The following is a 14,871-nucleotide window of genomic DNA, read 5'->3' as shown; positions in this document are numbered from 1 at the left end:
CCACACCACCCTCCCCACCCCACAGTCTGCCACGTGATCAAGCAGGGCCGCTGCACACTGGTGACAACGCTACAGATGTTCAAGATCCTGGCGCTCAATGCCCTCATTCTGGCCTACAGTCAGAGCGTCCTCTACCTGGAGGGCGTCAAGTTCAGTGACTTCCAGGCCACGCTGCAGGGGCTTCTGCTGGCAGGCTGCTTCCTCTTCATCTCCCGATCCAAGGTGGGCCTACCTGGACCCTTGCGGCTGAGCAGTGCGCCTCCACCTCGGGGGTGGGAGAGGCGGGCAGGAGGATCTGGCCTGGTGGTACGCTGGGTGAAATGACCTGGAAGTAAGCAGCAGGTGCAAGCCTTTGGGCTACACCCCCGTGTGCCTCTGAGTGCGGGCAATGCAGGGCCAGGCTCTTGGGTGGGCTGCTCCCCAGAGTTCAAAGACCAAGAACAGGCTGGAACAGAGGTCATTGAGAGTACTTCAGAAGGTGTACGGTGACAGTGAAGGACAGATGGGCACTCAGATAGCGTGGGTACTGTCTTTTTGTGTCTTAAAACCCCTGTGGCTACAGTGGGGAGAGATGAGATGAGACTGCTGAGGGCAGAGAGTAGGCAGGAGACTGGGGGCTTCCAGGGTGATCCCAGGCCCTGGTTCTACCCTGTGTCACAGCCCCTCAAGACTCTCTCCCGAGAGCGGCCCCTGCCCAACATCTTCAACCTGTACACGGTGCTCACAGTGATGCTGCAGTTCCTTGTGCACTTTCTGAGCCTCATCTACTTGTACAGGGAGGCCCAGGCCCGGAGCCCTGCCAAGTGAGTACCTGCACCCCACCTGGACCCCACTCCTCCATGGAGTGGGGAGGCCCAGAGGTGACAACTCTGGTGCCTAGGTAGGGTGGGGTGTGCCTACAAGGGTGGGGATGCAGCATAGGGCCAGCCAGAGCCCTGATAGCACAGCCCACAGGCAGGAGCAGTTCGTGGACCTGTACAAGGAATTCGAGCCAAGTTTGGTCAACAGCACCGTGTACATCATGGCCATGGCCATGCAGACGGCCACCTTCGCCATCAACTACAGGGTGAGGCCCGGGTGCCCCCACCTAGTGTACCACACCCCTACCCCCACCCCCAGCCTCCAGTTGGCACTGTTTTTTGTTCCTCTGTCCATAGGGCCCACCCTTCATGGAGAGCCTGCCTGAGAACAAGCCCCTGGTGTGGAGCCTGGCTGTGTCAATCCTGGCCATTGCTGGCCTGCTCCTTGGGTCCTCACCTGACATCAACAGTCAGTTCGGCCTGGTGGACATTCCTGTGGAGGTGAGTGCAGTGGTGGCAGGGGATGGGGGCTGGCCTGGGCCTGGCTGCCAGCTCATGCAATCTCCCCTCTGGCCAGTTCAAGCTAGTCATTGCCCAGGTCCTGCTCCTGGACTTCTGTCTGGCATTCCTGGTGGACCATGTCCTGCAGTTCTTCCTGGGGACCCCAAAGCTGAAAGTGCCTTCCTGAGATGGCAGTGCCTGACCACTGCCCACTGGCCCTGCCCAGGGGAGCCCTATGGGGCCTCCAAGGAAGCCCAGCCCCATGGCTCGGCCAGCCACCTCGCCCACCACGCTGAGCAGGGCCTTGCAGGGGCCATCAGTGGCCCGTCCAACAGAACCAGCCCCGGGCCAGCACCTTCAGTCAATAAAAGCAGCATTGTGATTTTAAAAAGCCCTGCCTCCTTGTCTTTGCCACTGTGGAGTCTGGGGACAGGGATGGGACCATCTAGAGCCTTGGCCAGAAGGTTGCAGAGGAAGGTACTGGTGGCACCCTCCCCGGGCAGTATCAGGTGGTTAATAATGATGGCGTTAGGTGCTTAGCCAGCTACACTCCAAGCCAGAAGCCCTCAGCTCTTATCTGTTAGTTACCAAGCTTCCCACCCACTGCCATGGAGTCGATTCCAACTTGAAGCAACCCCCATTGGGTTTCCAAGGCAGTAAGCAGAAGTAGATTGCCTCATCTTCCTTCCATAGAGCAGCTGGGCAGTTTGAACTGCCAGCCTTGTGGTTAGCCTTAGGCCCTGTGCCACTAGAGCTAAGCATAGTAGCTCTGATTTCACACTGTTTTTCACAATTTAACAGCTCAGGAATTGAGAGGAGGCTTAAAACTGATAGGCCGTGTTTGGCCAGCATTTTCCCCTGACTTGTAATAAAATGTCTTCCTTTTGATGGTGTCCTTAGGTTCAGAGACAGGCCTTGTCATCAAACCTCTCCCCAGGCCCAGCCTCAGTGCAGGGGCAAGTGTCATTGTCCTCTCAAACTACTAATGTCACAGATATGGCTGGGCCCAGCGGCCCAGGCCTGAGAGGAGGGCCAGGCCTTCTACCTTTGTGTTCAAGCCAGGCCTGCAAGGGCTCAGATTGCAGAGCAGATAGGGAGTCTGTCTGGTGGGCATTCCTGACCTTCCCAAAGCAACATTATAAACATACTTTACTTCTAGCCAGAAATTCCACTGAGTGGGGTGTGGGTGCATTTTTACGAGATGCATGTGACCTCTGGCAGAGGTTCCACCTTCCCTGCTGCACCTAATGGCAGCTTCAAGACCCTTCCCCACTTCCAGGGAAGCGAGGAGGGGGGTGGTGGCCAGGGGTGATGGCCTGGCTGGAGCTGAGTAGATGAGTCTCTGCGCATGCCCGCTGCGGGGCGGGATCATAGGAGGAGTTGGGCACTGGACCCCGCCCGGCGAAGAGGCTGGTGTGATTCTGCAGCCCCGTCACACACGCAATATTGATGAGGCGCTGAATCCGAGATGACTGCCAAGAGAAGAGCTCTGGACTTGGGGGTTGCAGGGAGGGGACTCTTGGGGAGTGTGGGGGGCAGGGCTGGGGTTTGCCATACCCCTCCCCCCGCGATTGAAGGTCGGTGGGGCAGGGTAGCTAGGAGAGCTCGTTCCAGCGCTGTAATTGGGGCCTCGAATCTCATCCAACTACCGAGGGTCTAGGCCCTAGAGCTTCAGGGGACTTCAGATTCGACTGGAATCCGGTCACCAACAGGGGGCGCCGTGGCCCCTACCGGCCCGGGGTGCGTTAAGGGGTCCTGAAGGAGACCCCAGGGCAGGAACGTCACTAGGTCGTAGCTTTCCAGACCCGACAGATTTTCTGACTGGACTGGGGGATTACTGCGGGGTGACGATGTCCTGCGGGCTTTGGGGAGGCACAGAGATCCGGGAATGGGGGCTTCTGGCAGGGATGGAGTCCTAGAATGTCCGGGTCAGGGGCACTGCGACCTGGGGTGGTTGCCTAGGGGCCCTGACCTGATGCCATCACAGGGAACTCTGACAGGAGGAGCTATCCAGGCGTCTCCCCCGCCCCGGCCCCACAAACTGGACCCGTCAGGTACTCACCGCGCTTCCGGGCCGCGGGGTGTGGCCTCCGGGGGCGTGGCTGTCGGGGGCGGAGCGGACGCGGAACCCGGGCGGCAGCGGTCGCAGGAAATCCGAGCTGGGCCTAGCCCGCGCGCGACCCCATCCCTGCCCTCGCGAAGCGAACCCTGGGCCGGGCCATGGACGCAGCAGAGCCGGGTAGGGGGTCGGGGTTCGGAGTTCGGGGAGGGTCATCTCCCACCGTCCCCTACTTCGCAAATTGAGGGAGCCCTGCCTGTTCCTCGGTCTGTACAGCCCTAGAGCAGGGAGAGGAGTTCCTGAATGGGGAGGACTCGAGGACCTTTCACTGTGGGGATCCCAAGCCGAGCAAGGGCCCGAGACACCAGACCCCTGACCCCCTCCCCCTTCTGAGCCCTCACCCCGGATGCCTGGGGGAGGGGGCCAGGAAGGGGAAGTGGCTGCTTCTGCTTCTGATCTTTGTGATGGGGGCAGGGTATCACTGTCACAGGCGGTGATGGCCAGGGCGACGCGGTAGGACCCTGGCGGGGTTCCTCCATAGCCATGGGGTGGGGGCAATGTAGATCTGGGCCCCTTGGGGTGGGGGCGGCAGAAATGTAGCAGCATGGGACTTGCACTTCCTTCTCTCTTTGTGTCTCTGTATGCAGAGTGTCACTGGGTCTTTTTGTACCTCATTGTGGCTTCAGTCGGCCCCTGTGTGTGCTTCTGCCTCAGGCTTTTCATCTGTCTGCCCCACGTGTACTTCCATCTGCCTGCTCTAGGGTACATGTGGTTCCATTGTAAAGGCAGCTGCATCTTGGGGCATTTACTTTGTGGCTTTCCTGCCCAGTTGGTGCCTGTGTGGGTGTCTGCCCCTCAGAGCAGCTCTGGGTCCATCATCTTGTCCCAAGCTTACTCCCCCCATCCTAGCCTCCTTCCAACCAGGATCAGACACCCAGCCCCTTCCCAGACACAGGGCCCCCTACCCCATCCCACACTTCCCACTGGGCCAGGAGGGAATGAAGCAGTGACATACACACTTTCACAACCCTGCAAATGCACTGAGGTGCTATGGGTGGAGGGAGGCAACCCTCAAGTGCAACACCCCCCACTCTCCAGGGTTCTCCCCGGCTCCCGAGGGCAGGAAAAGGTACAGTGACATCTTTCGGAGCCTGGACAACCTCGAGATCTCACTGGGGAACGTGTGAGTCTGAGCCTGGGTCACCCCCCAAGTCCTTTTGGGATCCCAAACTCCAAGCCATTTAGGTGCCCTGAAGCCCCACTACAAACCTGCAACACCTGGAACCACTTACCTCATAATCAGATAACCAAACCCCCCAAAATTCACTGGGAATCCCCAATGGGTCCTAAACCAAACCAAGCTCATTGCCATTAAGTCAATTCCAACTTAGCAACTGTATAGGACAGGGTAGAACTAGCCCATAGGGTTTCTAAGGCTGTAGCCTTTTGGAAGCAAATTACCAAATCTTTCTCCTACAGGGCAGCTGGTGGGTTCAAAAAAACCGACCTTTTGGTTAGCAGCTGAGCATGTAATCATTGCCACCAGGGCTCCCTAACATGGTCCTTGTACCTCACTTACCCTTCTTGTGACTCTTTAAAACATTTGGGATCCCTGTAGTCCCACTCTGAACTCCAAATGTACTTTCAAAACCTTTCCCAAGCCAGGTAAAAATTCCTGGTCCCTTAAACACCCCAACCCTCAGATCTCCCAGACAGAGATGCCACCACTGATGTGAAATCCAGGACCATCCATCAAAATGTCCTGGGGTCCCAGCATCCTCAGACAGGACAGATTAGGTGGAGAGTGGGTAGCATCCTTACATCCCTACCCTCCAGGACCCTTGAGATGCTGGCTGGAGACCCTGTGCTTTCAGGAGACCCTGAACCTGACAAGGCCCCAGCAGCCACTGTGGTGAGAAGGATAGGGTGGCATCTGAGGGGGGGGGGGCATCAAGGAGATGGGAGCTTAAGGGAGGAGAGAACTCGGGGAGGAGGGGGCTGAGACCCCTGCCCTGCTAGCTCCTGAGTGCTCTCTCCCTCCTGCCCCAGACCAGTGAAACCAGTTGTTGGAGCAACCCCTCCTCAGAGAGTCCTGTATCCCTCACAGGTAGGGGAGTGCTTTGTGGTCAGGGTGGCTGGGACAGAAAACAGTCCTTTCTTCAGCAAATCAGGACTGCCTCTTCTGTGTCAGGCATTGTTCTGGGTGCTGGAGACCTGGCAGTGCCCATGACAGATCAAATCTCTGCCCTGCCCTCAGGGAGCCCCCAGTCTGAATGGAGAATCAGATGGGTACTGACCACTGTAAAGTTGCAACCAGGACACGAGATGCCAAAGGGGTATTTGGGGAAACCATGAGGGTATAGAATGGGCCACTGATCTGGTCTGGTGGTTCAAGGAAGGCTTCCACTGGAGGGCAAGGGTCAGAAATCAGGGTGCACCGTGCCATCTGCCCCAGGGGAGGAACTGGACTTGCGACTGATTCGGACCAAGGGAGGTGTGGATGCGGCCCTAGAGTATGCCAAGACATGGAGTCGCTATGCCAAGGAGTTGCTGGCCTGGACTGAGAAGAGAGCCAGCCATGGTGAGAGCCCCTTGTGGCCTGCCCTAAGCCTTAGACATCCCCCCACCCTGGCTGGCAGGGCCCAGACTACGGCTGTCTTTCCCCCAGAGCTGGAGTTTGCCAAAAGCATCATGAAGATTGCAGAGGCAGGCAAGGGGTCCATCCATCAGCAGGTAGCCATGAGCAGACCCTGGGTTGGGCCCTGTCCCCACCCCAGCCCCTACCCAGGTCCTTAACTTCCTTCTGCCACTCCCCTGCCCCCCAGAGCCACATGCCACTACAGTACATTTACACACTGTTTCTGGAGCATGACCTTACACTCGGAGCCCTGGTGCAGGAGACGGTGGCCCAGCAGAGGAGAGACTACTACCAGGTGAAGGGGCAGAGCAATAGTGGGGGGCTATGCTTCCTTTCCTGTGAGATTCTGTTGTCATCCTCAACATGAGCCTTAGCAACTGGCCCAAGGTCACACAGACTCAAACAAGGCTTCCTGTGTGACTGAAATCTGTCTTGTTTGTGGAGGGAGTGAAGTAGCTGAGTGTAACCAGGAAGGAACCTTGGGTCTGCAAGGGTGGGCAGGGGCCTGGGGTGACCACTGAAACTCTGCGTGGGAACAAGGTGGGACCAGAGAAGGAAGTGCATATGGTCAGGAGTAGTGGAGGAAATGCTCAGTTGCTGGCCAGGAAAGGCCCTCATGGAGCCCTTGGGTGGCCTGGAGGCAGCATTCCCATCCACTGCCTCCACCCCATCGCCAGCCCCTGGCAGCCAAACGCACTGAGATTGAGAAGTGGCGGAAGGAGTTCAAGGAGCAGTGGACCAAGGAGCAGAAGCGGATGGTGAGGCCCGGGGTGGGGGCAGGGAGGCTTGGCAAAGGGGGCAGGTATTCATGAGGGTGGGGCTGACTAGCCACCTTCCCCAGAATGAGGCAGTGCAGGCGCTGAGGCGGGCCCAGCTCCAGTATGTCCAGCGCAGTGAAGACCTGCAGGCCCGCTCCCAGGGGTCCCCAGAGGACCCGGCCCCCCAGGCCTCTCCTGGGCCCAGCAAGCAACAAGAGCGGCGGCGGCGTTCACGGGAGGAGGCCCAGGCCAAAGTGAGGACCCCCCTACCCTTCCAGCTCTGGCATTGGCACCTCACACCCTTGCCCACAGGCCTCCCGCCTCGGTTTCCCTAGGCTCAGGAGGCCGAGGCACTGTACCAGGCCTGTGTCCGTGAGGCCAATGCACGGCAGCAGGACCTGGAGGCCGCCAAGCAGCGGATCGTGTCCCATGTGCGCAAGCTGGTGCTGCAAGGGGACGAGGTGCTCAAGAGGGTGAGGCATTTCCCCACAGGGATGCCTGTGCCCACCCCCTCCTGGTCACGAGAAGGACACCCCATTTACTACCTTGTCTCTATAGACCAGGTTCCTCCCCCATGTAACCCTGTCTGGCGTCTCTGAGCTACCCCTACAAGGCCAAGGTTAAGCTCCGCCCAGCCCTCCAAACCTCCTCCTGCCAATCCTTCCCCCTCCTACCCCCCAAATGACCACACCCCGGTCTCCAGGTGAACAGCCCATGTTCCTAAACCACCTCCCGGTTACAACCCCGCCCCCAGATGACCCCGCCCCCAGGTCTGTGGACCAGGTTCCACCCCATGCACTCTGGCTCCGCCCCTGGGCCCCTGGGCCCTGCCCCATCCCTGATCCGCGCCTCTGCTGGACAGGTGACCCTGGGCCTGTTTGGGCTGCGGGGTGCTCAGGCAGAGCGTGGCCCCCGTGCTTTTGCGGCCCTCGCCGAATGCTGCGTGCCCTTTGAGCCGGGCCAGCGCTACCAGGAGTTTGTGCGGGTGCTGCAGCCCGAGGCCCCGCCACCCCCGCCTCCAGCCTTCTCTTTCCAAGAGTTCGTGCCTGCGGTGCACAGGTAGGCTGGGGGGCAAGGTGTGTTGGTGCTGTGGGGTCCAGGTACCTGGTGTTAGTATTCAGTATTTGGGAGTCAATGAATTTAAAGCCTCAGGACTTGAAATTCAGTACCTAAGGGTGTCGTTTTGGGGGACACTCTCTTAGTACTGGGAGCTCTGATGGCCTAAGGCATCTGTCTGCTGACCAGAAGGCTCCTTGGAAGGAAGATTGGGCAATCTACTTCTGTAGAGATACAGCCTTGGAAACCCTAGGAAGGGTTGCTATGAGTCGGGATCAACTCGACAGCAGTGAGGTTGGTTTTGATTTGTCTTAGTACTGAGGAGCTTTGGTGGCATATTGGGTAAGGCATTTGGCTGCTAACCAGAAGGTCAGTGGTTCAAACCCACCGCTATTCCGTGGGAGGAAGATGAGGCAATCTACTTCCATACTTCCATAAGGATTTAGTCTTGGAAACCTAGTGGGAGTCACTATGAGTTGGAATCAACTCGATAGCACTGGGTTGAGTTTGGTCTTAGTACTGGGAGGGTAGAGCTTTGGGATTACTGCCTTGATGGGGCCACAGTGCACAGGGACATCAGGGCTTGGCGTTCGATCCTCCGGATAGCACCTGGGTACTCCTACCGCACTGGGGACTGAGCCCTCAAATCCTCTCTTAGCTCCCCTCTGGACACTAGAAAGAAGCTCTCAGGCCCCCTGCCTACCCATCTGGATGAGGGTGCAGCTGAGCCAGGCCCCTGGGAGGACATGGGCCCCCGCTGGCAGGGTGAGTGCCATGAGGGCCAGGTGGGCATGGTGCCAGGCTATGGTCAACCTAACTGACCTGTTCTCTCCTAGGGACCCCAGGCCCCACCCCAGGTAGCGATGTGGAAAGCGTGGGTGGTGTCAGTGAATCTCGGTCCCTGGACTCTCCTACTTCTAGCCCAGGTAGGGTCACGACCTGGCGCTGACCCACTTTTGACCTCTGACCCATTTTCTAGTAACTGATCAAGCTCGGACTCTCAATCTTTAATGTGTTTTTGGACTTCTGATCTACCCCACACTCTTGAGCTTCTGACCCATTTCCTCGATCCAACTCATTCTCTCACCCCTAATCTTGGACCTGAATAACCCCGTCCTGAACTCTGATCCCTTACCCAAGGGCATCTGTGGGTGGTTCTGGAAGCCAGAAGGGTCTCTTCAGCCCTGTGACAACAACCCCCCCCCCCCGTGACCCCCTGGCTCCAGGCCCTGGCTCGAGGCGGCTGGTGAAGGCCTCATCCACAGGCACCGAGTCCTCAGATGACTTCGAGGAGAAAGAGCCTGGTGAGGTTGGAAGCAGGGTGGGGTGGGGTGGAGTGGGTGGGCCAGGCCCCTGAGCACCTCTCTCCATAGACCTGGGAGATGGACTAGAGAATGGGACAGCCAGCCACTTTAGGAAGTGGACACTATCCAGTGCGGCACAGACCCACCGACTTCGGCGGCTGCGGGGCCCAGCTAAGTGCCGAGAATGTGAGGCCTTTATGGTCAGCGGGACGGAGTGTGAGGAGGTATGGCCTGGTCCCATGACCTAATGACCTCTAACCCTGACGGCCTTCCTGGTCCCAGTGACTCCAGGGATATATCCCACCTAAGATCCCTATGACCTTCCCACCCTAGGACCTTCACTGATCTCTGACCCATGATCCCTTGACCTCAGAATCCCTGTGACTAATTTTTTCCCCTACGAGCCGCTGATCACCTTTCTGATCCCAGGCCCTATGATCTGTCCCCCAGTGTTTTCTGACCTGCCACAAGCGCTGCCTTGAGACACTGCTGATCCTCTGTGGACACAGGCGGCTCCCAGCACGGACCCCCCTCTTTGGAGTTGACTTCCTGCAGCTGCCCAGGGACTTCCCGGAGGAAGTGCCCTTTGTGGTGACCAGGTGCACGGCGGAGATAGAACATCGCGCCCTGGGTGTGCAGGTGCCACCTTGACCCCTGACCCTTCCCCAGAGGTGACCCAGTCTTGCCAGTGGTGAGAGTCACTAAGCCAATCGTCCACCCCTCCTGGCCCTGCAGGGCATTTACCGGGTCAGTGGGTCCCGGGTCCGCGTGGAGCGGTTGTGCCAGGCCTTCGAGAATGGGCGCGCATTGGTGGAACTGTCAGGGAACTCACCTCATGACGTCTCGAGTGTCCTCAAACGGTTTCTCCAAGAGGTGGGTGCTCAGGGGCTGGGGGACAGGGGATGGACAGGCCTGGCCCAAGGCCTTACATGAGCCTACCCACACCTGTGTCCCTGCCCATTGCACCCCCAGCTCACCGACCCTGTGGTCCCTTTCCACCTCTACGATGCCTTCCTCTCTCTGGCCAAGACTCTGCATACAGATCCTGGGGACAACTCTGAGACCCCCAGCCCCAGCCTTGAGGTCATCCGCTCACTCAAGACTCTCTTGGTGCAGCTTCCTGACTCTAACTACAATACCCTGCGGCACCTGGTGGCCCATCTGTTCAGGTGGGCACTGGTGACCCTTGACGTGTGACTTCTGACCTGAAGCATGGATCTGTGATCCCTCCCCTGGACATACAACTATTGATCCTTGACACTGATCTCTGATCTTTGACAGGTGTTTTTCTAAGTTCTGAACCTTAATACACAACTCCTGACTTTGGGTACTGATCCCCGACCCTGGGCATGTGCCTGCTGGTGGTCTCAAATAATGCCCAAAACTACTTACTCAGGACTTGGGCATGTCACCACTGTGGGTCCTGCCTTTACCCTGAGGCCGATGGCTGTGCACCCTGCCCTGACCTTTTTCCTCACACTTTCTCCAGGGTGGCTGCACAGTTTGAGGAAAACAAGATGTCTGCCAACAACCTGGGCATTGTGTTTGGGCCGACGCTGCTGCGGCTGCCGGGTAGTCCAGGGGCAGCTGGCACCGGCCCAGTTGCCTGCCTGCTGGATTCAGGGTACCAGGCACAGCTGGTTGAGTTCCTCATCACACACTATGAGCAGATCTTTGGGATGGACGAGCTGCCCCTGGCCACAGAGCCCCCATCCCACCAGCCCAGCCTGGGCCCTGGGGCCCTCACAGCCAGCACCCAGCCAGTGCCCACACAGCTCATCCCAGACCCCCTGCCCCCAGCCCTAGCCTCAGAGCCAGGCCCAGATCCTGAGCCTCAGAGTGCCCTGGAAAAGCCTCCTGAGGCTACACTCCCTGAGGTAGGAACTGGCTACTTAATCTCCTCTTCCTTTCCTTCCCATTAAAATTTTCTCTTTCTTTCTCTCCTTCCCTTTCTTATGTAAGCTGTGCTCATTCTGGAAGAAACAGTGAATAGAATGAGAGGTCATAATGGACTAACAACAAGTGTAACATGGGTGACCATCCATTCCTTCCACAGAATATTTATTGAACACCTGTGTCCCTGATGATCTGCTTCTGAAAGGTCACAGCTTTGAAAACCCTACACAATTCTACAGTTCTACTCACCAGCAGGGTGGGGTAGGAGCTCTGGTAGCATAGTGCCTAAGGCACTTGACTGCTCACCAGAAGGCTGGTGGTTCAAACCCACCAGCCACTCCTCGGAAGGAAGGTTGGGCAATCCTACTTCCGTAGTGATATTGCCTCGGAAACCCAAGGAGGGGTCGCTATGAGTCGGGGCCGACTCGATGGCAAAACAACAACAACAACAACAACAACTCACCAGCAGCTAACAGTAACACTACATGCCAAGCATAGTTCTAGGCATTAGATACACCAGTATACATCAGAGCAAAGCCAGCACCCCAACCTCCTAGTGCCTGCATTCTAGTGGGGAAAGACCACAGTAAACCACAGATACGATGCAGTCGGTTACGTGTGTGAGGCACGAGGAGTACTGTGGGGAAGAGAGAGGGTAAGCGGCATCAAGGTACCAGGTGGGGGGAGTGGAGGGCCGTCTGTTGTAGCAAATAGGAGGTTATGGACTGGCCTCATGGGAGAGGCAGATAGGCTCAAAGACTGGAAGGTGAGACAGCCATGTAGAGATTGGGGAACTGTGTTGTAGGCAGGAAAACAGGCGGTTTGCAAGACCTTCGGTGAGGACCTGGGGTGTTCAGGGTACAACTTGGTGCTGGAATGAGTGAATAGGGGAAGGTGGCAGGAAGTGAGGCTAGAGAGGGGTCTGCCTGGATGGCTCTGTGGGCCACCACTGACCACATACCTACTTATGGGAACATCAAAACCAAACCCTGCCATTGAGTCTATTCCGATTTACACCCATCCTGTATAGGACACAGTAGCAATGCCCCGCGGGGTTTCCAAGGCTGTGATCTTTACGGAAACTAACTGCTATATCTTTCTCCCTTGGAGTGGCTGGTGGGTTTGAACTGCCAACCTTTCAGTTAACAGCCAAGTGCTTAACCACTGTGCCATCAAGGCCTACTATGTAGGGAGCACTTTATAGTTTCCTGGAAGCCTTAGCAGGCGGATCCTATAGCAGAGCTCACTTGTCAGGATGAGAGCACAATTACAAATCTGGAAGGCCCATGCAGGTGAATGGTTCGGAGCCCTCCCTCCCTTCCTCCCTTGATCCCCCTGCACCCACTGTTCCCAGAGCACTGCCCTCCCTGACAGCAGCTCAGAGCTCAATACCAGTGTCTGACATGTAGAAGGAACTCAGGTTGGTAGTGTCCCTTTAGCTAAAGAGAGAACAGTGAAAGTACAAACTGAGAGCAGACATATGATTTCAGAAGCAGAGAAGGATGGGAACGTGAGCTCACAGCCAGCACCAGCCCTGACTTGGAGGTGACTGAGCCACCCTTTTGTGCGGGCCTTCTGCTTGGGATTGGGCTGCAGGGCTGCCCCCTCAGAGCCACAGTCCAGTCGGGTGACCCAAGTAGATGTTAAAAGCTGCTCTGTGCAGGAGAAGCAAGCAGTCCAATTTGAAGGGCATCGTCTACTCCCAAATATTGAAAGTAAAAAGGAATGTCTGCATGCCCAGGAACAAACCCTCAGCTCTCCAAAAGTCTAGAAGAACTAGGATTCTGCTGTTGGGGCTCATTCTTGGGTTTCTCCATGCAGACTCCAACCCCGCAGAGCGACCAGAGAGAGGAAGTGGCCCCAGACACCAGAGACAGGGGAGGCAAAGGTGAGTGTGTTGCGGAGTAGCCCAGGAGTTCTGGGGGTGCCCTTGCCCCAAGCTAGTTTGGCTGGGATAGGGCTTCTGAGGAGAAGACCAGAGGCCTTGGAGGTGCTCAGCATTGGCTACCCCATCCCCATAGCACCCAGCCGAGGTCCAGAGGACTCACTCTTGGGAGCACAGTCCCGTGGCCACTTCAGCCGCCAGCCTGTGAAGTACCCTCGAGGGGGTGTGCGGCCTGTCACCCACCAGCTGTCCAGCTTGGCCCTGGTGGCTTCCAAGCTGTGTGAGGAGACCACTGTCACATCAGTGCCCCGTGGGAGCTTGCGGGGACGGGGGTCTGGCCCTGCAGCCGCCTCCCCTGAGGGCAGCCCCCTGCGCCGCAACCCACTGCCCAAGCACTTTGAGATCACCCAGGAGACGGCCAGGCTACTCTCCAAGGTGCATGGCAAAGCTGTGCCCACAACCACGTGCTGCATGGACGCCCAGCCTGAGGCCACTGGCTGTGGGGACCTCCAACCTGAGGAAGTTGAGGACCATCTCTGACCATCTCCCAGCCTGGCAGAGGGGCTCAGAACTGAGAAGATGGACTCGCTTCTGCCCACTTCCCCCCAGCAGGCAGCCAGACAACAGACCAGGAGTTCAGTGTTGGGGGGGCTTGGGAGAGGTCCTCTGAGGAAAGACTGGACGGCCTCAGGGAGGCCTAAAACCCTCTCTGAGGCAATGTCCCAGGACTCCTACCTCACCAGACACAGATCACTGCAACATCAGGGTCACTCAGGGTCAATGCTCAGGTTCAACACAGGTCACTGGATCCTTGGGGTCCATCCAAGTCTCTGTCCCCTGGGGCAGGGGTGCCTTTTGCTACTTTTGTTGTAGCCCTTTTCTTCCCTCCTCCTCCTCCCTCACCCTGCCCGCCTCATCTCCTGAATCCAGGTGGAGGGAGTAGGCAGTTCAAACATGACTCCCCACGTCCTGGTGACGTTTAGAGTCTGGTGGCCCCTAAATAAAACTGTGTCCTGTGTGCTCTCGCATGTCTTTCTTTACCAGGGGAGGGTGACAGAGAAGTCAGGAAGGCCAACGTCTTCTGCCCCCATTCTCCTGACAGGGGGTGGGGTGGGGCCGGGAGCGGAGGCCCCGTTCTTTAATCCTCCAACATCCCTGAGCAAGCAGCTGCGGTAGCCACAAGGCTCCGGCTGAGTCATGCCAGTGGCCCCTCCCGGAACTCTGCGTCCCCAATCCGATCCTGCATAATCAAACAACTATAACAAAGTGCAGATAACCGGGACAATGTGGCTGTGTGCTCTGGGTCGTGGGAGGCCGTCCGCCGCGGAGAGGCCGGGGGAGGAACCCGCTGGGCCAGGCCAAGCAGGGGATGCAAGGGCGAGCTCACAAGAAACGAGTGCGGCTGGACTGTCGGCTGCGGTTAGAGAGGCCTCCGGGCGTCGGAGGCTGCCGCTCTCGGTAGCTCCGGAGTGGGGAAGCGGAGGCGGGCGGGGGTCTCCGCGGTGGGAGTGGGGTCGGATCAGGGCGTGGCTTGCAACGCAGCGACCGATTGGACGCCAGGAAGGGGGCGGGCGGGGGCGCGGACCCCAGACCACCCGGAGTTGCGCCCCAGGCGGTACTAGGTCACAAAGGAAGTTGTCCGGCCGCCGGGCCACTCAGCCTTGAAGGTCCGAAACTGCGGGCGTGCGAGGTCTGCATAGGCCAGGGTGGGGGCGCTGGAAACCAAGAGTGGTCGTGACCCAGGGGCCGCGCAGAGGGAAGGAAATAGAGGGGCTGCGGTCCCGGGCGACCCCGCCCCCGTCACGAAGGCGGGGCTCCCCAGGTGGCGGTGGCCGGGTTCCCCCAGGTGGTGAGGTGGGGCCGGGCAGCCGGGCGGCCCGGGTGGGGCGGGGCTCCCAGGTGGTGAGGCGGGACGATGGGGGCGGCGGGGGCGGGGCGCCCGGCTCCTCCAGAGTGTCCATGGACTCGGTCCCG

The 14,871-nt window shown here is 58.3% G+C and overlaps 2 protein-coding genes across 2 annotated transcripts in view; both read left to right on the top strand.

Moving 5' to 3' along the window:
- The window catches only part of ATP13A1 (ATPase 13A1), an 11,850-nt gene extending 10,362 nt beyond the window's left edge, over positions 1-1,488 (top strand). The window contains exons 22-26 of the mRNA XM_007945392.2: positions 26-222; positions 661-803; positions 955-1,066; positions 1,158-1,301; positions 1,378-1,488. Of these exons, the coding sequence (XP_007943583.1) occupies positions 26-222; positions 661-803; positions 955-1,066; positions 1,158-1,301; positions 1,378-1,488 (707 nt within the window). The remainder of the gene's footprint in view (positions 1-25; positions 223-660; positions 804-954; positions 1,067-1,157; positions 1,302-1,377) is intronic.
- Positions 1,489-3,521: 2,033 nt separating this feature from the next.
- Positions 3,522-13,437, top strand: LOC103200904 (GEM interacting protein). The gene is made up of 21 exons (XM_007945491.1): positions 3,522-3,540; positions 4,459-4,543; positions 5,197-5,272; positions 5,410-5,467; positions 5,816-5,941; positions 6,029-6,093; positions 6,186-6,293; positions 6,676-6,756; positions 6,840-7,010; positions 7,092-7,229; positions 7,619-7,815; positions 8,471-8,577; positions 8,649-8,738; positions 9,039-9,116; positions 9,186-9,340; positions 9,567-9,755; positions 9,852-9,989; positions 10,089-10,285; positions 10,606-10,993; positions 12,834-12,900; positions 13,034-13,437. The coding sequence occupies exons 1-21, from the start codon at positions 3,522-3,524 to the stop codon at positions 13,435-13,437; spliced, it is 2,937 nt and encodes a 978-aa protein (XP_007943682.1).
- Positions 13,438-14,871: the final 1,434 nt, after the last annotated feature.

Source organism: Orycteropus afer, unplaced genomic scaffold (genome assembly GCF_000298275.1).
Source record: "Orycteropus afer afer isolate SDZICR_OR568_19922 unplaced genomic scaffold, OryAfe1.0 scaffold00136, whole genome shotgun sequence".
Lineage (NCBI taxonomy): Eukaryota > Metazoa > Chordata > Mammalia > Tubulidentata > Orycteropodidae > Orycteropus > Orycteropus afer.
The sequence above is the reverse complement of the archived record's forward strand: the minus strand, read 5'-3'. Positions and strand labels throughout refer to the sequence as shown.

What these genes read in the sequence shown, in the direction of transcription:
- LOC103200904 (XM_007945491.1), top strand. An exon ending in AGGGGTCCATCCATCAGCAG is followed by an intron (nt 6,094 to 6,185) that starts GTAGCCATGAGC and finishes CCTGCCCCCCAG; the next exon opens with AGCCACATGCCACTACAGTA. An exon ending in CTTCGAGGAGAAAGAGCCTG is followed by an intron (nt 9,117 to 9,185) that starts GTGAGGTTGGAA and finishes CTCTCTCCATAG; the next exon opens with ACCTGGGAGATGGACTAGAG.